The 26,720-nt window shown below is 38.2% G+C and overlaps 1 protein-coding gene across 2 annotated transcripts in view; it reads left to right on the top strand.

Moving 5' to 3' along the window:
- GABRB3 (gamma-aminobutyric acid type A receptor subunit beta3) overlaps window positions 1-5,990 on the top strand; it is a gene marked incomplete at both ends in the record, with an annotated part of 235,096 nt that extends 229,106 nt beyond the window's left edge. For both annotated transcript variants that reach the window (XM_079700340.1, XM_079700341.1), the window contains one exon: window positions 5,649-5,990. In XM_079700340.1, the coding sequence (XP_079556466.1) occupies window positions 5,649-5,990 (342 nt within the window). The remainder of the gene's footprint in view (window positions 1-5,648) is intronic.
- Between the last annotated feature and the right edge of the window lie 20,730 nt (window positions 5,991-26,720).

The following is a 26,720-nucleotide window of genomic DNA, read 5'->3' as shown; positions in this document are numbered from 1 at the left end:
ATGGACACTGGGTGACAGCAAGGACTTGTACTGTCATTGTCTTTGCTTGTGTCCTGTAAGAGATCTCAGGGTGGTGTCCTCAGGGGTTCTGCAGGCCACCAACGTGACCATGGCACTATTGAACCTAATGTCAGACCATGAGTAGATTTTCCTTAAATTTAGTGATTGAACTCTATTTTAACTTAGTGGCAGTGTTCACATAGTCACTTAGTTTCTCCTCAGACCAGTGGTGCAATGAAAATCCTGACCTTAATTTATTTGTGCTTAACCTCTGTTTGTTCCTGAGTTGTTTCTATACCCAAGAGTTAGTCTTTGGTTGTAATGCATGTGTTATGGTTACAAGCCGTGTGATATTTTGCAAGTTGACCAAATGGTATTTGAATTTCATGAAGTGGCAGAAAGTCTTGCCAAGGAATCAGAGCTGCAGGCTTGACATCATTCCTCTTACTAAAGAGCAAGATTTCATTTCTCACATGATAAATAGTTCCTTATTTTCCTGAAACTAGAATATTTTACTCATTTTGAAGATTGAAGGTAAGTAGAGAATGAGATGTCAACAGTGTGCCAATCTGGTGACAGATTCTTGGAAAAAATGAAAATCCCTCTAGGATACATTCCACATGAGGTGTTTTTCGTCTCTGAATGTTTTCTGCCTGTCCAGGTTATGGAGCGGGAAGAAAAACTACATTGAAATCAATGAATCTAATTATAGTATATATGAGACAAACTCCTCAAAATAAGTAGTATTCATGAAATGCTTCAGAAATTACAAGTCATCACTGTCATTCTATACAGGACATTTTTACAATCCCATCTGTTTTAAGATTTAAATTCTAGATGATAGGAAAAGATTAGCATCTCTTCTGGAAATATTTGTTTAAAATGTTTCATTTCTAAGATTTAATAGATTTTAGTAACCCTTTAATTCTTGCAGAAAAAAAATACCTTCTAGTAGTTTCAGTGTAAATTTTCTACACACTGGTTCACGTTTAAATGAAAACTATGCAAATGTAAAACTATGTCAAAAGCAGCCAAACTAATTTACTCTAAGCTCTTATTAATTCCATGTATATGTTCAAGTTCCTTTTGACATGATTGTTCCATTGTAGCTGTTCACCCCACTCTGAAATGGAGCGATGCAACCATATTGGTTCTCAAACAGCTTTGAGGCAGCCACAGGTGTCAGAGCACCCGGGCACCCCAACTTTGTAAACATTGACAACATCAGGTTCGGCTTCCCTCAGGGTGGGTTTCCTTCACTGGAATCCAAGAGTGCAGACTTAGACCCACCCTCCAAAGTTCTTTTCCAAATGCACAAAACTGGCCACAAGTGATAAAGGAAGACAGGATACTGATTCGTACAGATTTGTCATTAAATCTTGAAAAATCAACTCAACATCAAGTTGACCTTCTTATGTTTTTTTTCACTCTCCCTGTGGGCTTCCTGAAATCACCATGCACCTTATTATCTCTTTGCCTTTGATTCCCTCTTCCCAGAATCCCTCTCTTTTTGTCCACATCTTCCCCTCCTTCAAGACCTAACCCAGATGCTCTTCTCTATGGTGTTTTCCTGATTTTGTCTACCACTTGTTCCCATCCTGCCTCTGACAGTCCCCACTCCAAGCAGGTGGTCTTGTCCCTGTTCTTCTAACCTCCAGGGCACATGCTCTGTGCTTTGGAGATAGATAGCAGGTCACATTTCATGTGGCCACTGTGCCTTCTGTCCTAGACAGCATCCCATTCTTTGCATCTACCAAAAGGTGCACACTGGGGCTGGATGTGGCAAGTGCTCAGGGAATGTGTGTCCATGAATGAGTAGTGTTTGTCATCTGTTTGGTTCCACTGAAGCCACGTGTTTTCTCACTCTTCTAGTGGGAAGGGGGGGATGGTTCATAAATGTACCTTTTTTTTTTCTAATTAGAACTACATCTTTTAAAAAAAATTTTATTGATGTATAGTTGATTTATAATATCGTGTAAGTTTCAAGTATACTGTACAGTGATTCAGTTATACATGCAAATATGAATGTATACATACATAAGAATCTTTTCCAGATTCTTTTCCCTTATAGGTTATTACTTCACGCTACTATGTATAAAATACATAAACATACCTTTAAAGCCAGGTGAAATTCTGCGTCATTAGAACCATCAAAGTTCTACCTAATAAATGTATCACAGAATACTCTTTTCCTTCTTTAATAATAGACATTCCTGGGCTTCCCTGGTGGCACAGTGGTTGAGAGTCCGCCTGCCGATGCAGGGGACATGGGTTCGTGCCCCGGTCTGGGAAGATCCCACATGCCACGGAGCGGCTGGGCCCATGAGCCATGGCTGCTGAGCCTGCGCGTCCAGAGCCTGTGCTCCGCAACGGGAGAGGCCACAACAGTGAGAGGCCCGCGTACCGCAAAAAAAATAAATAAATAATAGACATTCCTTTATTGGTATTTTGTTCTACAAAGTCATTCATCATAATCCCCTAGATTTTGATAAAAGGAGATTTGCATATGGCATTTTTGATAGCTAGAAAAGAGATGGAATTGTTGGCATGTATTTTAAAATGTGCTTTAAGAGCAATAGGCAGTACCTTCTAAAATGCATTTGCTGATTATTTGAAGCTCTCACCTGCTCTACCCCTTGAGGGCAAGGACCTCTTACTCCTCCGTGCATTTCAGTAAAGGCCAGCTAATCTGCCCATCACCCTCACCTCCTTGTTGCCTTAGGGCCAACTGCCCACAACTTCCGAAGCATGTCCAGATCACCCCCTTCTTAGGGAGGGTGATGACTTCCGGTAGCCCCAGCACACCCCCAGTTCCTAGGTGGTTTCTACGGAGGACATGCTACTGCCCAGTCCCTTGCTGGCCTTTCCTTTGCTGTCTCCTCCTGTTTCAGCCACACCTTCATTTACCTGTTGGGCTGCTCCTCCCACATGACTCAGCTCCAAACCACCGGATGGATGCCTCATTGATCCCCCAAACAGGAAAATAGACTTTTTTTCTTGTAAGGATTTTACTGCCCATCATTCCAGGGGGAGATGATGAAAAGAACAGATATAGAACACAAGTCCTTACAAAGGTCTACTATTCCTGGTACTTTCGAGATACAAGCCCCATTAGAATTTTAACCTCCATTTTAGAATAAAAATAAATAAAACTAATTTTCTTCTGGCAGTGCTCTGCTCCTTCCCCAAGAATGGGTCTCCATGCAAAGCCTGCTCCCTAGTACGTATGGTATTATCTTGGTCTGTTCATGTCTCCCGGCACCCCCAGGTGGGCTGTCTTCCATTCTCAGGAGACTGTAGACCACAGTCCATCCCACCTTGGCCCTTCTCACTCATCAGGCAGGAACACTGAGCCCAACTCAGGCTAACATGGGCCAGCTGCTGCACCCTAAGTCCACATTGCGAGGATTTCTTCAGGGAGCTCAGGAAGGGCCAGGAGGCCGGGTGGGAGCAGGGTGATGAGTAACTCTCTCTCCACTCCTTTCCCACCTTCTTAACTGCAGAGATACAGAAATGACCAGGTGGTGGTGAAGCATCGCTGAGTGTCCTGCGTGGCCTAGAGGAAATGCTGGGATGGGTTGCAGTGGCTGGCGGGGAGCAGTTACTCACCACCTCCTGGCATTTCGCTCCCAGACTGCCCTCAAGGAACAGAGACCAGTGCGGTGCACACCAACTAGGGTCTGTCTCTTCACTTTCTCCCTTCAAATCCATCTTTTATTCTTTATTCTGCCACTTAAGTTGGGTTTCAGAAATGTGTCACTATTTCACTTAGAAATCACTTTTATTTCTCATGACCTAAAGGGTAAAGGTGAAATTCCTTTAATGGCTTGACTCTCATCTGCTTCCCATTCACCAGCAGGTTTTCTTTCCTGTAATGATAAAGTGATAGGTAGATGATGACAGGGATGAGAATGACAGTCACCTCCTCTATCTCCAGCTGAGCATGGGCCAGGAGCTGAGCGTGTGCATCCATTCTCTCCAGGACTTGAGTCCCACTCAACTAGTTTGCCCTTCTCAAAATACTTCAGCCACTCTTCAAGGCTTTTGTCTGTATGTTTTTCTGGCTTTTTGCCTGAGAAATTTCTACTCATTCTTGAGGCCCAGTTCAAATTCATCACCCCTCTGAAATCTTCCCTTTTTTGTCCTGTAGTAGTTTTGACTACAGCCACACAAACTTAACACTTAAAACAACACCCAAATGTTATCCCATAGTTGGGTCAGTCAGAAGTCTGGGTATAGTGGGGCCAGCTCAGTGGGTACCATGGTTCCTTGTGGTTGTAGGACTGAGGTCCCCGTTGCCTTGCTGGCTGTTGGCCAGGGCCCGTCTTTTCTCCTAGAGGCTGCCCCTTTCTTCTCAGGCCTCCCCTGAAGTTCTCTCAATCAAGGGTGAATCCAGTCCTCACGCTTCAAATTCCTCTGGCTTTCAATTTCTGCCACATCTTTCTGACGTTCTCTTCTGCTTCGAGCTGGAGAAAGTTCCCTGCTTTTAAGGTCTCATGTGATTAGATTGGGCCCACTTGGATAATCTAGGCTACTCTCTCTATTTTAAGGTCCATGACTTTAATTATGTTTGCAAAGTCCCTTTTGCATAACATACTCAAAGGTCTGGGGAGAAAGGGGTGACATCATGATGACCACACCTTTCCTTCCCCAAGCGTAATTGAATGGTATTCTCAAACCATGGGCGGGGTGGGGGGGGCACCTCTGAGTCTTTTTTGGTGCTTTTTGTGCCAGAGCCTGAGTGGCCTCAGGATGTTGGCAGCCCTTCCTGTGTCTAGACAACCTTGGTGTCTGGGGCCATCCTACCTGCAGTCCTACCACCACTCAGAGATCTGCATGGGCCCCTACTCTTCGTGTTGGGAGTCTTCTCTCCCAAGCTCACCTCCTGTACATCTACCTTAAGGCCTAGCCTCAGGCATGCTCCATGAAAGTTTAGTGGCAGACCAATAAGTAAAATGGACCATTGGCGTCATCATGAAAGGTCTGAAGCTGTATTTAGCACAGAATAAAATGTTATTTTAAAGTTCGGCTCCAATGTAAGAAGGGACTTTAGCCTATCTTAAATATAGCTCTTAAAAAGGAGGTCTCCTGCCAGGAGCAGGATTGAGTGAGGAGAGCGTATTGGGTGGGGGTCTTTATCTAATCCACCAAGGTCATTAGGTGTGTCCATTCATCACAGTACTCGTTTGTTTCTTCATGGTAATTTGGATATTTTTGTACCATCAGAAGAAGAGACAAATCGGCTTCCAAAGAAGAATGGGAGAGTATAGTTTCTATCCAGTGTATAGTTGTGAAAAATGGTCATAATACCTGTTAACATCTTGAAAGACATTTGTACTTTAATCTTGTCTTCAATAAGGACTTGTACCCATAATGTGGAATTTCAATTTGAAAAGGGCCCCCTTATTTTATCTAATTTTCTACATGAGAATTTTTAAATCAAGGAAATCAAAACTCTAACCTGCAGTTAAGCCCACAAAATGACACTTTCCACTAAAATAGAGTGCTAGCTTTGACAGATGTGCAATTTCTCATACTATATGTGACATGGCTGCATGACGTAAGTCTCTCCTGGGTTTGTATGTAGAAATTAGGTTTATTGGCATGCTATGCTAGCTGTCTAACAATGTGTGTTTTCTTCCAATTAGGTGGATGCTCATGGAAATATTCTGTTAACATCACTAGAGGTTCACAATGAAATGAATGAGGTCACAGGTGGCATTGGTGATACCAGGAATTCAGCAATATCCTTTGACAACTCAGGAATCCAGTACAGGAAACAGAGCATGCCTCGGGAAGGGCATGGGCGACACATGGGGGACAGAAGCATCCCGCACAAGAAGACCCATCTACGGAGGAGGTCTTCACAGCTCAAAATTAAAATCCCTGATCTAACCGATGTGAATGCCATAGACAGATGGTCCCGGATCGTGTTTCCATTCACTTTTTCTCTTTTCAACTTAGTTTACTGGCTGTACTATGTTAACTGAGTGACTGTACTTGATTTTTCAAAGACTTCATTTAACACTGAGTGAAATATTACTCTGCCTGTCAAGTTTTTATACCTGTACACACACAGACACACACACACAGACACACACATATATACATACGCAATTGTATATATATGTGAACTTTCTCAGCATATATATAAAATACACGTGTATATGAGGATGTATGTGTATATGTTTATACACACAGGTGTAAGTACCCATGTGTATGTCAAACAAATACACATACATATATACATTTTGCAGCTATGGACAATTTAACACAGGATGCATATTAAAGAAAGTCATAGTTTTTTCTTTTTTAATTGAAAGGGACAAGCATCGTCTAAATATTATGCCTTGAGAATGAGGGCGCGAAACACAATATCATCCCAAACTGTGTCTTTTACTATCATTAGTTAGATGTTTTAGTCTAAAAATCAGGAAGAAACTTTGTTATTCTTCGAAAACTCATACAGTGGTATTGCTAGTTTAAAACCAGTCACACTTCATACCCTCTCTTTCATTTTATTAAGTGAAGTCTTTTTGGCTTTCTTGGCAATGGGATTTGTTTTCGTGGGGCAGACTTTTTCTGTACGGTTCCATGGGTGGGGTGAGCCTCTGGTATGCGCTCACCTGTTTCTTAAACATAGGTAGAGCTCACATTGATGTCTGCACGTCCATCTTTTGAAATCCCATCGGGGATGGATGGCATCTCATTGTAAGTACTCTGCCTGTACAGTGTATTTCTCTGCTCACTTGGAGTGGATCCAGCTTCCGCATCATGTGGGACACGGCAGCACATTTTGGCAAAGTTGAGTTGACATTTTAATCAGTGAGCACGTGCTCTACATCTCTTATGGATTTCTAGGCCTGGTATCTAACGGAAAGCTTAGACGTCTCAGGTTATTTGTTACTCTAAGGTAAAACCATCTAGGATGATTTTCCCCCTTGTCCTTAAGTTATCAATCACTCATAACATTGTATGTTAATATCAAATATATTTGCATAATATGCATATATATGTATATTTACCAAGATTTTCTTTCTTACGCTTGCTATCATGGCAGCATGCGATGTCATATTTTCTTTCTGTGATGTAACTACTTTCTGTTCTCTAGAATTAAGATCGAAACGAAAAACATTTCTGTTCAATTTCAGAAACCAAGAAACATCCTCATGCCTTTATTTCTATATCTGACATATTTCATAAGCACATCCAACTACTCCTAGTGTAACTAGGATGCTGCAGGAACACGACCAGTCCACACCATGCATCACCCAGGGACCCATGACCGTTCTCTTGAGGCAAAGGAGAGCAACATGACAACAAACACAGTCACTTTTGGTTCCTTCTGATCCACAGCCTCATCAGTATTTGGACTTTTTAAAGCTCGTAGAAACAAGACAAGGTGCACCGGTTTCATAGATGCAACCTTAACTTACTATTTAGATGAGATCTTTCTAAAGAAAAAAAAAGAGATGATATATTTTTTGTAAACAATATTTCTATCACAGGCATCCATAAACTGAAATGACTACAGTTGTGCAAACAGATGTCACAGTGAAGTTAAGCATTTGGAGAAACAAAAAAGCAAAATATTCAGGAAAGAACTGCTAAATTAATACTTTATCCCAAAATGCCACATATGCCTCACCCTCTCTGTTCTATCCAAAACCAATGACCAGAGTCTCACCCAGTATTCTCAGAGCTGACCCCCGTTTTCCCCACTGGTAGGGACACCACCCTCCTTGCGGGTGTATGTGCTGTGGGCTATCCCCAGGAGCTGACCACTACTTGATTTACCTTGGTGGCTGATGACAACCTTTAATTTGTAAGAGTTTGTAACAGGTCAAACCCACCATCAGGTAGTACACAGACCACAAAGTCTCATGCTAGAAGCAGTGACCAATTTTTATACCCTTTCCCCTCTTTCATTCTTATTTTTCTTCAGCATCTTCTCCCAACCGCTGCTCTCTGGTTTTACTTTAATCGGGAGAGTAGCCAGTGACTTCTTGTTCCTTGGCTTTTTTCTGACAATTTTTTTTCATGGGTAACAATGGGGGAATCCTAAAAGTTAAACAGATTGGGAAAAACCTTGTAAGTGGCCTTATCATTGTTAACATGTTAAAAAAAAAAAAAAAAAAAAGGACATTGTGAAGACCTTATCCCTTTCAATACTTCAGGTATCTTCTTCTGTATCAGTGATTCAAGGAGTGAGCTCCACATGCAGAAGAGGGACCCCAAAATGCAAATGAACATGGACAAAATTGTCAACGGTTGATTTAAATGTACAATTTATATATTCAGAACTGTGACATTCTTTCTGGGAGAAAAGTGATTCAAAATGTTTTTGATGCATAGTTGAGGTACCCAACTGTCAAAAGCAGAGACCCCATGGGGCTCAGAAGAACTGCAGTCTACGTCCCAAGATTTTCTGGATATAAATTTGCATGGTATAGTCATAATAGCTTTTGAGCTTTTTATATGCATTTGGCACCGAGACTGGGATCCACAACTTTGTAGACACTGCAATGACGTTAAACATAATAGCTATACTATAAATAGTGTTTGTAACTACACACACACGTGCACACACACACACAATTACATACATATATTCTGTAAAAAAAAAAAAACTTTTTGAGATCCTTGGGTATGTGTTTGCTTTACTCCATTTTAGAAGAAAATTACTCTTCTAATAAAATTATTTTATAGCTTCTCCATTTTTAAAAGCTGTGAGAAATGTTGAGAAGCAGAACTCTGTGCTGCCAGAAGAGAGTTGAGGTTGGCTCTCTGTTCTATTACGATGCCCTTTCATTACTGCACAGTAGTTCCTGGAGCCAGTGAGTGTGGTGTACTGATGAATCTGAACACGGACCCCTGGCATAATGTAAGGTGGTTGTTACCCTCGTCCAGACCTCTTCAGTAAGAAGAGAAAAGTTGAAATTGGAGTCTAATGGTACCTCTTTCTCAACAACTGAACATAATAAAAAGTTGATTTTCTACATAGCCCTGTCTTTCCAAAATGCTTCACAGGGGCTCAAAGCATACAGAAGAATCTTGTTATGAGTTTATTATTACCCATATTCGAATATAAGTATATTCAAGACAATCCCAGAGCCCTACTACATAAAATCCCGACAGAGAAAGATGGATAACACAGAGTAATCTTTAAAACAAGTATTGTTCTTGTTCACCAGCCCCAGGACTGTAGGGGGTTTCACTGTCTATACCATGACCCACTCGTTTTCCTCTGATCTAAGTGACCTCAGTGTATATCATGATAATATTCCTGTCCCATGTATATGTGTAGTACCATGTGTTTCTAGTGCCAGCACCCAGAACTTTGGACACGTTCAGTCGTTGACATCAAGACACTTCTCACCGTCCAGCTATGAGATTAACATTTTCACCAAGGAGATCATCCTCTCAGAGGTGATGCCAAGCACGTGGGGACTGGTTTTAAGGGGACAGGCATACTGCAGCTGGAGGTGTTCATTTTCAGCATCTCATAGATAATCCCATTCGTGTTTGTCCCACAATAGTGTCTTCTAAAAAAGAGGATGTGTCCAACTTTGAATCTCCTGGCTTGAAATGATAAAGCATCCCATAATTCTTAATTTAGCTCTCCATCTGAAAACCAGTTCATATTTAGGGCCATTTTAATGTAAGCAAAACTGAACAATCAGTGAAATATTTTGTTACGTGTGGAATAGAGTCCAGCTCTCACCTTACATGAGCTATTGGTCAGGGCAACATTGAATCATGGAGCAAAGAGCTGCCCAGGTGGATTAAATTTTCCCAGGACACAACTAGTGTGCCTTGGATTGATTATTACCTCTTCTACTGCATTGAAAGGTGCCATGTTTTCCTGAAATTCCCAACAGCTGGGTAAATAGCAACCTCCCAGAGAGTGACTCATGTACCATGCCTCTCCCTAGGGCAAGCCCCAGAAACAATTTTGTCATTCTTGTCTCATATTTCTACTTCATAAGTCAGTGAGTGTGTTCAAGGTAAGTACAGGATTATTCTAATAGGAATAGGCGATTGCTGTCATGATCAATTCCCACATTGATTTCATTTCATTGTAAAGATCAATTAAAACCCAATTTTGCTTAAGCACATTGATGTAATTTTTTGGTATTATTTGACATGAAAAAAACAGCAAAACTGAGTGATAGATACAATATGAAACTTGTTGATGAATGACTTCAAATTTATTAAAAAAGGACTAACTGACTTCAATGTGAAGGCTGATTTTTTTTCCCTTGTCTATCTATTGTCAAACTAGTGTGGTTATTTTAATTCTAGGTATTTTTAGTCATACATTCCCATTTCAATTATGTTGAAAGTAAAAAGAAATAAGCTCAAAACTGACTGTATGAGACCAATTTGAACCATGACATTTTTTTTAATTGTGATTTATTCTGAACATCAAAGGACAACTAGACACAAAGATCCACATTACTCCTCTCTTCAAAAAAGTGATTTCAGAGAGAATTATTTTTATATTAAAGGCCAGGAAACTAACCTACCAATAAGCTCTGGTACAGGTGGTGTTGGTCCCTACTCCTTAGATTTTCAGGACTAAAGCAATTTCCCTTGTTTCCTCTCCAGTGGGAAAGTAACAAGCAATGTCTCTGAGTGAGTGAGTGAATGAATGAATGATTGAATGAAGATCCTCAGACACCTCAAACCAGACAGAACTTTTATTGACACACATTTCTAGGCCCCTGAAATGCTGCTGGCTCATGTGTATAAGCTATATATATAAGGAAAGTGCCCCACAGCCAGCTAGGGTTTAATGGAGGCTTAGCTTCCAATGTGCCTACTCTAAACAAAATAATACAAAGTCTTTGGTAATTCTTTACATGCCATGTTTTCATTTTTTAACCTGTGGACAAGTTTTTTACCTCCCTCGTCTACTTTGGGACCCTGACATGGACATATTTCACACTAATTCTCTGTCTAGGACTGGCACTTCACTGTAGGGACCTTTCTCACTTCATTAGGCTACAACACTATTCATTCAGATGCCAAGTTTAAATTACCAATAACTGCAGAAAAAAAGGATTTTTGAATTTTGATCAAATTTCTTAAAGTTTCTTTTAAAAGCATCCCACTTTTGCTTGACAAAGAAAGCCTCACTGAATACAAGGGCCACCCAGAATCCACTTACTTCTGGTCCACGTGGCTGCCACAGGCCATGTACACATTTTGCACCATTTCACAATTCTTTCCTACCTCCTCTTACCAGCTTCTAAAGGAGAGGGATTGTCACCTCTCCTTTGAATGGGAAAACTATTCTTCAGGGAAGATTAACTCTTTGGAACCTGTGACATTTGGCCCCTTATAGGACTAAAGCAGCAATGGTTATTGATTGAGGCACTCCTGGCATTAGAGGGACTCACACTCCATGGCCCTTGCCTTTTATATAAATAGGTTCCACTTAGAATCCATAGGCAAGCAATGTAAAGGGAACCTGTAAGAAAAATGCAGTCCACAAAAGTGGCTGACTTTAAAGCACGTCTGCTGTGGGTGTGGGTGTGGGTGTATGTGTGTGCATCTTGAAACTAAATAGGAAACTAGTTAGTGGCCCTGGTAGCCATTGATTGCAAGAAAATATCTTGCAATGCATTTCTGATTTCCCTAGGGTCCAGCTTGACTCTCCATTCTTAAGGTAAAGGTGCTCACACCCCATCCTTCCACGCATTTCCCTTTCCCTTTTCTCATGCCCTATCTTCTTTTTTTGTTTGTTTGGTTTTTTGGGGAATTTCTCCTTTGAAAATTAAAAAGTGATTTTGATTACCTGTTGCTTTCAGAGCAGTTGAGACCTTGATGTTAGCACTTCTCGTTCCTTTCCTGAAATAAAAGAATCAACTGTTCCTCTTGCATGTTGAAGCATTAGCTGTGCACAATCATTCACCTTGTCAAGGGGGCTTGAAATGCTGTATTATAGGCCATGTTTACTTCCCATCTTCTGTTAATTGTAACTATATTTTTACATTATCAAGGTCAAAAACATTTACATTCTGCCTACAATCATAAGATTTTACTGTTTAACATGTTTATAGAGTGATTATAAAGTCTATAAGTAATGAACTCTATAAGTTGAAAAGTCATGAACATCTCACATCATTGAGTAAGTACAGTTCAAGGTTTAGCATTTCAGTCAAATGTATTAAGATACATATTAGAAGAAGGAAAAAACAGAACTGCTATAGTTAAGAGTTTTTCTGCCTTGAAAGTGTGATCAGTTGAGGATGTATGAAAAGAGATGTCATCTCTTACTGCTTCATGGAGGTTGAGAACTTTTATATTCAGCACTGTGACTGTATTTCAGCCTTCAGTATTTTACTTATAAATTATTCTAAAAGTTGAAAAACAGTGAAAAACTTTGATGTTATCAAGTATATAAGTATCATTCAAAGCAGAGCTAAGCAGTCTGCTCAGACCAATTTAGAAGTCCAGTGACTTCCTAGGACTATTTGAAGGAGAATATTCCTAAGGTCCAGATTAAATGAATTACTTTTTCCTACACTACTTTAGTTGATCCAAACCTTATCACATGCATGTTTGCATTAGGACTTTCCTAGATTTAATCCCTCCCAATCACCCATAAACACCCATTCTGAGGTTTCTAATTTGCATTATTTTTTCTTAATTAAGAAAGAATGGTATGCTTTCTTGACCATGTATATAACATTATCTACCACCTTACTCATTAAGTTTATTGTTTGTTATTGTTTTTCTTAATGAAAATATTCTTCTTGGCATTGACTGACTTCCCATACAAATGAGATCTGCTTGCCTTTTGGACCTGCTGCAAAACTTTCATCCTATGATTTCTGGATTAGTTCCAATATTTCTAAATAGCCCATGGCTTCCTCTTTCCTGGTTTTATTCTTCTTTTTTGCCAAAGTTCATCCTCAGTTAATATCTGAGGAGTAGGTATGAGACAGAAGGTTTCTGAGGCTTTGATTACCTGAATTCATTCCCTGGTCCTTTATATTTAATTGGTAGTTAGCTAGGTATTGACGTGGATTGAAAGTAATTTCCCTAGAACTTTGAAATCACTGTACCATTGTATTTTATCATCCAGTGATGCTTATAATGAATTTGATATCAGCTGATTCTAATTTACTTAAATGCACTAACCCCCAACTCCTCATGCCCCTACTCAACTGCTTTTAGGACATCTTTCTAGTATTTCATAAAGGTTTATTTAGTGTGAGTCTTTTTTGTATATTGTATTGGATCCTGGGTGAAACTCTAAATCTAAAGATCTATATCTCTGAGCTCTGGACACTTTTCTTATATTATTTTTTAGAAAATCCTCTCTGTCTTTTTTCATATGCTCCTACTACTCAGATTTTGTACTTAATGGTTTGCTCCTTAATATATAATCTTTTTTTCCTGCTCTAGTATTTCATCTGTTAGCTATGTGTTTGGGGTGATTGATTTTATCTTTTAACAATTCTATTTCATTTTCTAAATATATTTTTAGAAGTATAAATGACATAAAAACTGTACATGTTGAAAATGTGTAATTTGATAAATTTTGACATATGTGAAACCATCATCACACTCAAAATATTGAAAATATTCATTCCTCCCAAAGTTTACTTGAACCACTTTGTAAATCTCCACCCTACTCTACTCTAAGACACCCATTCCTATCCCAAGCAACAACTAATGTGCTCTCAACAAATGACACGAAAGATTAGTTTTTTTTTCTAAAATTGTATATAAATGATATCAGAGTACACTCTTTTTTCTCTAACTTCTTTCACTCACTATAATTATTTTGGGATTCATGCATGTTGTTGTACTTTTTATTGCTGAGTAGTATTCCACTGTACAGATACCCACAGTTTGTTTATTCATTCACTTGATGACAGACATTTGGATTATTTCCACTTTTGGAACATCCATATACAACTTTTGCATAGACATATGCTTTCATTTTTCTTGGGTAAATATCTAAGAGTGAAATAGTTGGATTTTATGATGGTGTAGGTTTAACTTTTTATAAAGCTGCCAAACTGTTTTCCAAAGTGGTCTTACAATTTTACATTTCACTAGCTGTGTTTGAAGGTTCCAGTTTCTCCACATCTTCTCCAGCACTTAGTATGGTCAGTATTTCTAATTTTATCCATTGAATAGTTACATGGTCCTATCTTCTTTTGATTTTAATTTGCATTTCCTTATTGACCAATGCTGTTGAGCATCTTTCCATGTGTTATGTGTCCTCTCTTTGTCTTCACTAAAAAAAGGTTTGTTTAAATCTCTGTTCATTTTTAATTGGTTTTCTTTTTGTGTTTTGAGAGTTCTTTATATATTTTAGATAAAAATCCTTTATCAAACATGTTTTCTAACTTTTTTCTCCCTGTCCATGGCTTGTCTTTTCATTATCTTAACAGCTTTTCAGAAAGCATACGTTTTAAATTTTGATAATTTATTTTTTTCTATTTTTTTCTTTTATGGGTCATATATATGGTATTGTTTCTAAAAAATCTTTGCCTAATTATAGGTCACAAAGATTTTTCCATATGTTTTCTTCTAGAAGTTTTATAGATTTAGATATTACATTTTGACATAATACATTTTGAGTTAATTTTGCATATGTCATGAAATATAAAGTTCATCTCTCCATATGCATATTTCCAATTGTTTTAGCACCATTTGTTAAAAAGACTTTACTTTTCCCCACTAAACTGCCTTGGCATCCTTGTTGAAATCAATTTATCATATATATGTGGGTCCATGTCTGGTCTTTCCATTCTGTTCCATTTTGGCTATGTTGAGGTCAATACTACACTGTCTTGACCACTATAGCTTTATAGTGAGACTCAAAGGCAAATACTATTAGTTCATCAAAATCAAGTGTGTCATTCTTTTTCAAAGCTTTTTGGCTTTGTTTTGACATTTCCATATAAATTTTAGAATCAGGTTGTTTCTTTCTCTCTATATATACGTTCATTCTCTCTATATATTCATATATATATGAATATGTAAATTCATTCTTATAATTTGATTAGGGTTACAATGAATTTATGCACCAATTTGTGGAGAACTGCCATCCTAACAGTGGGGGTTTCTTGACCTTGGCACATTGCTACTTTGGACTACATACTTCTTTGTCATGGAGAACTGTTCTGTGCACTATAGGATGTTTACCCACATCCCTGAGGCCTCAACTCACTAGATTCAGTGTCAAAATCTGCCTCCTCAGTTGTAACAACTGAACGTGTCTTCAGATATTGCCAGATGTCCCCAGGGATGGACAGTTGGCTGAGAACCACTGCTCTGGATCTTTTAAAATTTCTCTTAGCAGTAGTTTTTGGTTTTAAATGTAGAGACTTGCACATCTTTTTTGGGGTTTATCCTTATTATTTAATATTTCTTGGATGATGTAGTTTTTTAAAAAAATTTTCAATTTCTCATTGTTGCTAGTAAGTGGATTTGCAATTGATTTTTGTATATTGATCTTTGTCTTAGTACAGGCTGCTCTAATTTTTAAATCTCACTGAGAATAGCAAAAGTTTTCTTGGATCCCCAAAATATTAATTTTCAACACTAATTTTTCTGTTTTGTTTATTGTGGTATTTTTTTATGCCAGTAGTTTTCTTTCTAAAACTGGTGGCCTTTTGTGAAATGTTTTGTGAGTTAGCTTTATCTGGTTTTCTTTGTATCATATATCTCATGTGGTTCTCTTTTACAACCAGCTTTTTCCTGTAACTATTAAGACTAAATGAGTGGTCTGAGTATGTTTCTGGGGCTTCAGAAGGAATGTTTTATTTTAGAGTGAGCAAACAGAGAGGTAACTTAAATGCTGGGCACCCCTGTACCAAAATAAAAAGGGCTTTTCTTTTCTGGGCTACTTATGCCCTCTCTAGGAGTCTAGCTCTTCATAGGTAATTGTTTTTCAGTGTATTTATTAAAGATGTCTGTGCTTATATTTTGTTGCTTATTTGCTTGTTTTATCCTGGTGATGATACACATTGCATGGGTTGGAGGGAAGGGGATGGAGTGGTGGTTAGTGTGGAGACCCACTGGGACTGATTGTTCCAAATAGAGATTTCCAGTAACCCCTCAGCTTTTTGAACACCTCTTTCTCATTCCACTAACATCTTTTATATCCACTGTATGGGCCTATAAAATCCAAACTATTTACTTTCTAGCCTTTACAGGAAAAAAAATTGCAGACCCCTGCTTTGATGCTTTAGATGAATCAGAAGCAAATGGTTTGGAAGCCAGCTTTTTAGACATAATCAAATTCTAGTCTTTGGTCCCAAAAAGGCTTTTCTCCTCAAATAATTATTCTTATCTTTATTATACGGACTGAACACAATAAAATTTTCCAGTACACTACCTTGAGTTAGCAATGGATTTCTTTTCCCATCAAACCTATATCTGGTCATAACTTTAGCCAACTACTTCATTTATGGATCCTTTGCTCATTTTCTGAATGAGGAAACTTTCCTTCAGAAGACAAGTCTAATAGTAAGACTTAGAATTTTAAAAATTCATAGTTTTAAATAAAACAACTAAAAATTATTTAGCATTACTGTTTCAGAAATGAAATGATCTTACTGACCAAAATGAACATAAAAAATTGCTGGATTCACCAGAATGATTATTCTTCACTCTCAAAAGAATAAGTCTCTGAATAGAAGGAGAAAAAAACTACTTATGTAGACTCTACTATGTTGGGTTATTTACAAGATTTATATACAGTATCTTCATAGAAAAATAGTATTATTTCTCCAATATTAAAGAAATGTGAGCTAAAGGGAAAAAATAAATTTCAGAGCCTTGAATCTTTGATAGAGATGTCCTCTTTCCATGCCCTATCTATTTAAGACAAAAATCATTATTTGTGGAGATTTATTGCAAGGCATAACTTTTACTCTGAGTATGTCTCTGGGGTTTACAAATAACTTAAATAAAGCTGACTGTCTCTAATGATAAGAACTGAGTTTTAACACAGAAAAATAAATGAGAACAAAAGCTTCTTCAAAAGATTAACAAAACTGAAAAAACAGACAAGTTTACCAAGAAAATAAGAGAAACTAGTTAAATTATTAGAATTAGAAATTAAATAGAAGACATTACTACCAACCTTACACAAATAAAAAAGATTATAAAGGAAAGCCATGAACCACTGTACACCAAAAAATTAGATAACAGTTGAAATGGACAACTTTTTAGAAAGACATAAACTGCTAAAACAGAATCAAGAAGAGATAGACCTTCTAAATAGACCTGTAATAAATGAAGAAATTGAACAAGTAATTTTTTAAATTACCCACAAAGAAAATCCCAGACGCAGATGACTTCACTGTTGAGTTCTACCAAACATTTAAAGAAATAATAGCAAACCTTCACAAACTCTTCCAAAACGTAGAAGAGAACACTTTCCAAATCAGTTTATAATTTCACTATTACCCTTATACCAAAACCAGGCAAAGGTATCACAAGAAAATAAAATTAGAGATCAATATCTCTTATGAATATGAATATAAAAATCCTAGTAGACTAAACCCAGCAATGTATTAAACTAATTCTATACTATGAGAAAATGGAACTTATCCCAGAAATCCAAGGTTGGTTTTAATAAATTAATGCAATACATCATATCAATAGCATAAAAAATAAAAATCACACAATCATCTCAATAGATGCAGAAAAGACATTTGACAAAATTTAAAACCTATTCATGATTTTAAAAATATTCACCAAACTGGAAACAGAGGGTCTGTCTCAACCTGATAAAGGACATCTACCAAAACCCCACAGCTAACATCATACTTAATGGTGCAAAAGCAGATATTTTTCACCCTAAGATCAGAAGCAAAACTAGATGTCTTCTCTTGCCACTTCTATTCAACATTGTGATGGAGATTTTAGCCTGGGCAATTAAACAAGAGAAAGAAATAAAGGGCATCCAGATTGGAAGGGAAGAAGTAAAACTAACTCCATTTGTAGATGACATGATCATATAGAGAATCCTAAGGAATTTACTAAAACCCTGTTAGAACTAATAAATGAGTTGAACAAGGTTGCAGGATACAATATCAAAACACAGAATCAGCTGCATTTCTATACATGTAATGAACAATCCAAAAATGAAATTAAGAAGACAATTCCATTCACAATAGCATCAAGAAGAATAAAATATTTAAGGATGAATTTAACAAAGTGAAAAATTATACCCTGAAAGCTATAAAGCATTGTGTTTTTTGTTTGTTTTTTCCTTCGAGTTTTGTTGAGATTTAATTGACATACAGCACTAAGTTTAACATGTACAGAATAATGATTTGACTTACATACATCATGAAATGATTACCACAATAAGTTTGGTGACCATCCATTATCTCATATGGATACAAAATTAAAGAAAAAGAAAAAAAATTTTCCTTGTGATGAGAACTCCTAAGATCCACTCTCTTAACAACTTTCATATATAACACACAACTGTGTTAATTATATCTATCATGTTGTACATTATGTCCCTGGTACTTATTTATCTTATAACTGCAAGCTTGTAAATGTTGACTACCTTTATCTAATTCTCCCTCCCCGTACCTTCCCCCCATATAAAATATTGTTGAAAGAAATTAAGGAAGTTCTAAATAAGTAGGAGAACATCCCATGTTCACAGATCAGAAGCCTTAACCTCATTAAGATGGCAAATCTCCCTAATTGATCTATAGATTCAACACAATCTTTATCAGAATCTCTGATGACCATATACATTCACAAGATGATTCTAAAATTCATATGGGATTGCAAGGGACCCAGAATAGCTAAATGATCCTGAAAAAGAAGAACAGAGTATGAGGATTCACACTTAATTTCAAAATTTACTACAAAGCAACGACAATTAAGACAGTATAACATTGGTACAAGAATAGATATATAGATGAATAGAATGGAACTGAGAGTCTTGAAATAAATCCACACATCAATAGTCAACTGATTTTGACAAGGGTTCCAAGAGCATTCAGTGGGAAAAGAGCAGTCTTTTCAACAGATGGTGCTGGGACATTTGAATAGTTACATACAAAAGAATGAATTTGGACCCTTACCACACACCATATACTGAAATTAGCTCAAAGTGGATCAAGGGGCTACATGTAAGAGCTAAAACTGTAAAACTCTTAGAAGAAAACATATGGGTAAATCTTCATGACCCTGGATTTGGTGAAGGATTCTTGGACTTGTCATCAAAGCACAAATGAAAAAAGAAAAAAATAGACAAATTGGACTTTATAAAAATTTTAAAATTTTGTGCCTCAGAGAATACCATCAAGAAAGTGAATAGACAATCCATAGAACACAAGAAAATATTTGCAAATCATACATCTAAAAGAATCTGTATCTAAAATATATAAAGAACTCTTACATCTCAATAATAAAAAGACAAAAACTCGATTGAAAAAGAGACAAAGGATCTGAAAAGAAATCGCTCCTAGGAAGAAATACAAGTGGCCAATAAACAGTCTGGCAGTTCCTCAAGTGATTAAACATAGAGTTACAATTTGATACAGCAATTCAACTCATAGGTATATGCTCAAGAGAAATGAAAACATATGCTTACACAAAAACGTGTACATGATTATTTATAGTAACATTATTCTTAATAGCCAAAAGGTGGAAATAACTCAAACATCCAACAATGGATGAATGAATAAACAAAATGTAGTATATCCATACAATGGAATATTTTCCCATAAAAAAGAATGAAGTACACGCTACAACGTGGATGAACCTTGAAAACAGTATGGTAAGTCAAAGAAGCCAGTCACAAAAGAAAACATATTATATGATTCCATTCATATGAGAGTCTAGAAAAGTAGATTATTGGGTCCTCAGGAATGGTGTGGGGTGAGGTGGGTACATAGCAGAAAAATAGCTAAAGGGTACAGAATATCTTCTTGAAGTTTGACAGTAGTGATGGTTGCACACTTCTGTAAATACCATTGAATTATACACTTTAAATGGGAGAATTATATGGTATATTAATTATATTTCAATAAAGCTACTAAAAATTGAGTTTGGTTGGTAGCAAAAAAAAAGTTAAATAAAATAACAGTGGTTTGAGTAAGATATGTTTAATTTTTATCACATTCAAAAGATTTGGAAGTAGTCCAAATATCACAGTCCAAATTTTCAAGGACCCAGCGTCCTTCCAATGTCTCATCCTCAACTGGTGGCTAGATGCCAGCCCTACTATCTGAGGTTTAAAAAACAGGAAGGTGGAAAGGTGTGGGGGAAGGTCAGGCCCCTCCCCTTTTAATGACACATCTCAGAATTGTACGTACCACAATTGGCTGTGGTCTAGTTACATGACCGTACCTCTATGAAAATGAGGATGGGGAAGAAGAACAGTTGTAAGGGAACATTAGCAATCTCTGTCATGTTAATGAAGTAAATCTTTGACTCAGGGTGGCCACATAAAATGTAATACTCTACTAAAATCTGAAATGACTTTGTTACTGAGTTATGAGGTGGGGAGTATTTAATTAGTATTTACTTTAATGAGAATATTTAATTAAAAATATAAAAATAACAAAGATCTATATCAGAGATTCTGAGTGACATTTAGTCAATATAATCAGTTATCAAAAATAAAGGTTTTATAAGCTACAAAGAACCAAGCTTAAGATTCAAGAAAGTAGCTGATATCAGGCAGCTCTGAAGTAATAGGAAGATAAATGACATTTGGTCTCTCCACAAAAAAGGAAGCAATATAGACTCAAAAAAATCAAGTAAAAGAAAGCTCATTCAGGTCAATTAAAAGTTCAGGAAGCATATATTCCTTTTTATATCCTGTCTCTGCTATCATAAAATAGAAATGTATTCTAGGAAAAGCTTTTCATAAGTGATGACATTTGGAAATAAATTTTTTTTTTATTTTACTACAAAATCTTGAGAACCAGAACAAAGCAATTGTTGGTGTAGTTAGGAAAGTAATTTGATTCACAATCCTTACTTTTGCCTGATTTCAAATACTGACACTATCAGTGGTATGAGGGGGCAATTTAATAGCCAGATATGTTTCCTTTACCTTGAATTCATAGTTCACATTGTGGGATTGATACTGGTTTCACTTCTGTCAACTGATGTATCAGTAAATAACACATGAGGAATCATTTAATAACCAGAAGAGGTGTTGGTATTTAATGTGTATCATTTTTATTTGTAAACAAACTAAAACAGTAGATTTGTATCCTCACACTTATAAATGTAAAAATAACTATCATAATGAAAATAATCATAAACATTGTAAACGATGGCTTACAATAATAAAATTCTTGGAAATAGAAGGAACTCATTTGTAGACCTTATTTGAAAGTGTCTGGGAAAAGAAGATATATAATGAATGGATATAAAAGGAAAGAACCAAATTTCTCTAACTTTTCTCTTGCTCTAGAAAAATGTTACTAGAATTATATGTAAGAACCTTTGATGAACCCAAAAAACCTGGACACAAAATACTTTCTAGCTATGTTACCTTGGAGAAGTTAATTAGCCTTCCTGAGCTTTAGTTGTGTCTGGTACAGAATGATAATAATCCTCATCTCCTAATGAGAGATTACATTAAAGTACTTGCAATCTAATAGGTACTAACTTTCCCTATCCCACTCTCACTCTTTGCTCCTTTGTGGAAATGTATCAAGATCACAGTAGAATATAAGGCACAAAATCCAATCGTGTAGTCCATAGACATTTATTTTTCCCTTAAATGGTTCCCAAATTGGTATTTGTTCTACAATTTGGTTGAGGACAGCAGTTGATAGAAGATGCCCTTACTGAAGGGGGCTTTCGTCTGACGTTGGTTCTGGAGTCAGCCCCACATAACACAGGATATTTTTATCCCACAGCTTTGTGTCCCAGGCATGGGTGTATCTACGCCTCCTAATTGACTCCAGGAAGCCTGGGAGCTGAGCAAATTGGCTAGAGGAGAGGAGCCAGGTTCCCTTACTCTCCTGTCCACTGGCTGGCTGAACTTCTCCAGGGCCTCACCAGCCTTTCTTTTCTCTACATGGCAGTAACGATGGCTAAGGGACTAATAAGCACATCCAGACAAATGACTAATGATTTCTCTACCATCAGCTCTCATTTATCACAACCAGATCATTTGACCTTCAAATTATCTCCAAAAAAACCTCCCTTCTGAATATTTATTGACATTTCAACAATTCTTCTTAATTAAGTACTTTATAGGAATGAACAAGATCTTTGTTTACTCTAGTCAGCAGAAGTGTGAAGAGTCAAAACAACACCATTTCTGCTCTGTAGAAGGTGTTGAGAAGAACTTCACCAAGAAGGCTTTGTTGTGCTTCAGATGGGTTCCTCATTCACCCAGCTGGCATTGAGTGTGCTCCTGGATTCTGGGCATGCGAATAAATACATTTGCTGACCTTGAGGAGACAGACATGCAAACGGTAATATACAAAGAAAAGTATCTCATGGAGGGCACAGTGGAGAACAGGAGGAACATCTAAATCAGCCTCGTAGAATCAAAGGTGGGACAGAGGAGATGGTGCATGAGCTGGGCCTTGAGGCAAGGTTTGCATGGCTGCAAAACTGGGAGAATGCCTTGTGTCATGGCACTGCAGTGTGACAGAGGAAAGATCAGTCCTTTGTTTCTAATGTAAGCTTTCTGAGTAGTGAAGTAATCCTTTTCCTACAGAGAAGCCCTCTCTCTATGGTGGTTTCACTCTTTAATGTAACACGTGAATCTTCAGAATATCAGAGGCTCCCGCTTTCATACTTTGATTTTAAATAAATCAAAATAATTTAATTATTGGTATATTTATTATTTCAAGTATTTCAAGCTGTTTATGACAGGTTGTCTGCATTCACTGTTGTACGTCATTGGTCTCCATTTGAATTGTTATGCTGTGCGATTCTTATTTCAGTAGTAAAGCATATACATTGCTACTTTGGTTGTCATCTGAGCAACGATAATAAGGGGCTCCATGTATTAAATTTTTACATACATTATCTCATTAAATAATATACACTAATGATTAATTTTAGTTATGGTTATTTTAAAATCTCTGTAAGTCCCTTTGTCAGCAAAAGAAAAATATTAAAAATTTAGCTGCTTTTCCAAAAACAGACTCACAGACATAGAGAATATACTTGTGGTTGCCAAGGGGAAGGGGAGGTGGGGGATGGAAGAATTGGGAGTTTGGGATTAGCAGATCCAAACTATTATATGTAGAATAGTTAAACAACAAGGTCCAACTGTATAGCACAGGGAACTATACTTAATATCCTGTGATAAACCATAATGGAAAGGAATATGAAAAAGAATATATATGTATAACTGAACCAGTTTGTTATACAGCAGAAATTAACACAACATTGTAAATCAACTATATTTCAATATTTTTTTTTAATTTGCTATTTTTCTTAATGTGAACTTAAGTTTTTTGAAAAAAGATTTCCTTTGAATTGAACCAATAATTCTATTTAGGTTTTGTATGATCTATAAATATATCATTAATAAAAGTTTCCTTAGCATTCATCATACCATATTCATACCTTATGTGTTTCATGTTTTCAATGATTAATGAATAAAATTTTTATTTAAAAGATGTTTTTATGAAAATAATTGAAGAATCAATGTATATAAAGAATAAACCAATTCAGATGTATAGAGACATTTTTTCGATACAGTCCTGGGAGTCAAGTGGTAATAGTATTTAAAGGTCATTTTCCCCACACCTACCCAGGGCAAGTCAACTTTTTTAAAGCTGATTTGAACAAAAAGGTAGAAGAAAAATCACCTCCCTGGGAGTGGAAGAGATGGCAAGGTGGATGTGCCGTATAGAGTCTGTGAATTGGCTGACACCCTCAGTGACACGTGGATGTTTTCCCTTGACTTGTTCTGTTCCCCTCCCGATCACTTCTCCAAGCCTGGCCATGTAAGTGGGAAGGGGACAACTGCACACACCAACATGGCCTGGATATATAAACAGTTCTGCATCCTCATGGCCTTCTGACTGATTGATGTCACACTCTTCTCACTGCTGTTTGTGACTGGAGAATATGTAAATTACTTAACATTCTTCCTCAGGATAAATATTAACTTTGCATCTTCAGTGCCAAAAATGAAAACTTTTAAACCAGAAAACAAAGATAAAAAGAATATTCTCAGGACTTCCGGGTAAGATGGCGGAAGAGTAAGACGCGAAGATCACCTTCCTCCCCACGGATACACCAGAAATACAGCTACACGTGGAACAACTCCTACAGAACACCTACTGAACGCTGGCAGAAGACCCCAGACCTCCCAAAAGGCAAGAAACTCCCCACATACCTGGGTAGGGCAAAGCGGAAAGATTCCCGCACAGAGGAGCGGTGCCGAGCGGCACTCACCAGCCCGAGAGGCTTGTCTGCTCGCCCGCCGGGGCGGGCGGCGCTGGAAGCTGAGGCTCGGGCTTCGGTCAGAGCGCAGGGAGAGGACTGGGGCTGGTGGCGAGAACTCAGCCTGAAGGGGGCTAATGTGCCACAGCTAGCCAGGAGGGAGTCCGGGAAAACTCTGGAGCTGCCGAAGAGGCAAGAGACTTTTCCTTCCCTCTTGGTTTCCTGGTGCGCGAGGAGAAAGGATTAAGAGCGCTGCTTAAAGGGGCTCCACAGACGGGCGCGAGTCGCGGCTGAAAGCGCGGAGCCCAGAGACGGGCGTGGGACGCTGGGGCTGCTGCTGCCGCCGCCAAGAAGCCTATGTGCAAGCGCAGGTCACTGTCCACACCGCCCTTCCGGGAGCCTGTGCAGCCCGCCACTGCCGGGGTCCCGGGATCCAGGGGCGGCTTCCCTGGGAGAACGCACGGCGCGCCTCGGGCTAGTGCAACGTCACGCCGACCTCTGCCGCTGCAGGCTCGCCCCGCACTCCGTGCCCCTCCCTCCCGCCCGGCCTGAGTGAGCCAGAGTCCCGGAAGAGACTGCTCCTTTAACCCTGTCCTGTCTGAGCGAAGAACAGACGCCCTCTGGCGACCTACACGCAGAGGCGGGGCCAAATCCAAAGCTGAGACCCAGGAGCTGTGAGAACAAAGAAGAGAAAGGGAAACCTCTCCCAGCAGCCTCAGAAGCAGTGGATTAAAGCTCCACAATCAACTTGATGTACTCTGCATCTGTGGAATACATGAATAGACAACAAATCATCCCAAATTGAGGAGCCAGGAGTCAGTGCTGTGCCTCTGAGGTGGGAGAGCCAACTTCAAGACACTGGTCCACAAGAGACCTCCCAGCTCCACATAATATCGAACGGCGAAAATCTTCCAGAGATCTCCATCTCAACACCAGCACCCAGCTTCACTCAACGACCAGCAAGCTACAGTGCTGGACACCCTATGCCAAACAACTAGCAAGACAGGAACACAACGCCACCCATTAGCAGAGAGGTGGCCTAAAATCATAAAAAGTCCGCAGACACCCCAAAACACACCACCAGACGTGGACCTGCCCACCAGAAAGACAAGATCCAGCCTCATCCACCAGAACACAGGCACTAGTCCCCTCCACCAGGAAGCCTACACAACCCACTAAACCGACCTTAGCCACTGGGGACAGACACCAAAAACAACGGGAACTACGAACCTGCAGCCTGCAAAAAGGAGACCCCAAACACACTAACATAAGCAAAATGAGAAGACAGAAAAACACACAGCAGGAGAAGCAGCAAGATAAAAACCCACCAGACCTAACAAATGAAGAGGTAATAGGCAGTCTACCTGAAAAAGAATTCAGAATAATGATGGTAAAGATGATCCAAGATTCTATTTCCAATATCCAAAATTTTGGAAATAGAATAGACAAAATGCAAGAAACAGTTAACAAGGACCTAGAAGAATTAAAGATGAATCAAGCATCGATTAAAAACACAATAAATGAAATAAAAAATACTCTAGATGGGATCAATAGCAGAGTAACTGAGGCAGAAGAACGGATAAGTGAGGTGGAAGATAAAATAGTGGAAATAACTGCTGCAGAGCAAAATAAAGAAAAAAGAATGAAAAGAACAGAGGACAGTCTCAGAGACCTCTGGGACAACATTAAATGCACCAACATTCGAATTATAGGGGTTCCAGAAGAAGAAGAGAAAAAGAAAGGGACTGAGAAAATATTTGAAGAGGTTATAGTTGAAAACTTCCCTAATATGGGAAAGGAAATAGTTAATCAAGTCCAGGAGGCACAGAGAGTCCCATACAGAATAAATCCAAGGAGAACTACGCCAAGACACATATTAATCAAACTGTCAAAAATTAAACACAAAGAAATCATATTAAAAGCAGCAAGGCAAAAACAACAAATAAAACACAAGGGAATCCCCATCAGGATAACAGCTGATCTCTCAGCAGAAACTCTACAAGCCAGAAGGGAGTGGCAGGACATAATTAAAGTGATGAAGGAGAAAAACCTACAACCAAGATTACTCTACCCAGCAAGGATCTCATTCAGATTTGATGGAGAAATTAAAACATTTACAGACAAGCAAAAGCTGAGAGAGTTCAGCACCACCAAACCAGCTTTACAACAAATGCTAAAGGAACTTCTCTAGGCAAGAAACACAACAGAAGGAAAAGACCTACAATAACGAACCCAAAACAATTTAAAAAATGGGAATAGGAACATACATATCGATAATTACCTTAAATGTAAATGGACTAAATGCTCCCACCAAAAGACACAGATTGGCTGAATGG

The sequence above is a fragment of the Hyperoodon ampullatus genome (assembly GCF_949752795.1).
Source record: "Hyperoodon ampullatus genome assembly, chromosome: 3".
In the NCBI taxonomy this organism is placed as follows: domain Eukaryota; kingdom Metazoa; phylum Chordata; class Mammalia; order Artiodactyla; family Ziphiidae; genus Hyperoodon; species Hyperoodon ampullatus.
Note: the sequence above shows the minus strand (reverse complement) of the source record. Positions and strands in the feature narration are given on the sequence as shown.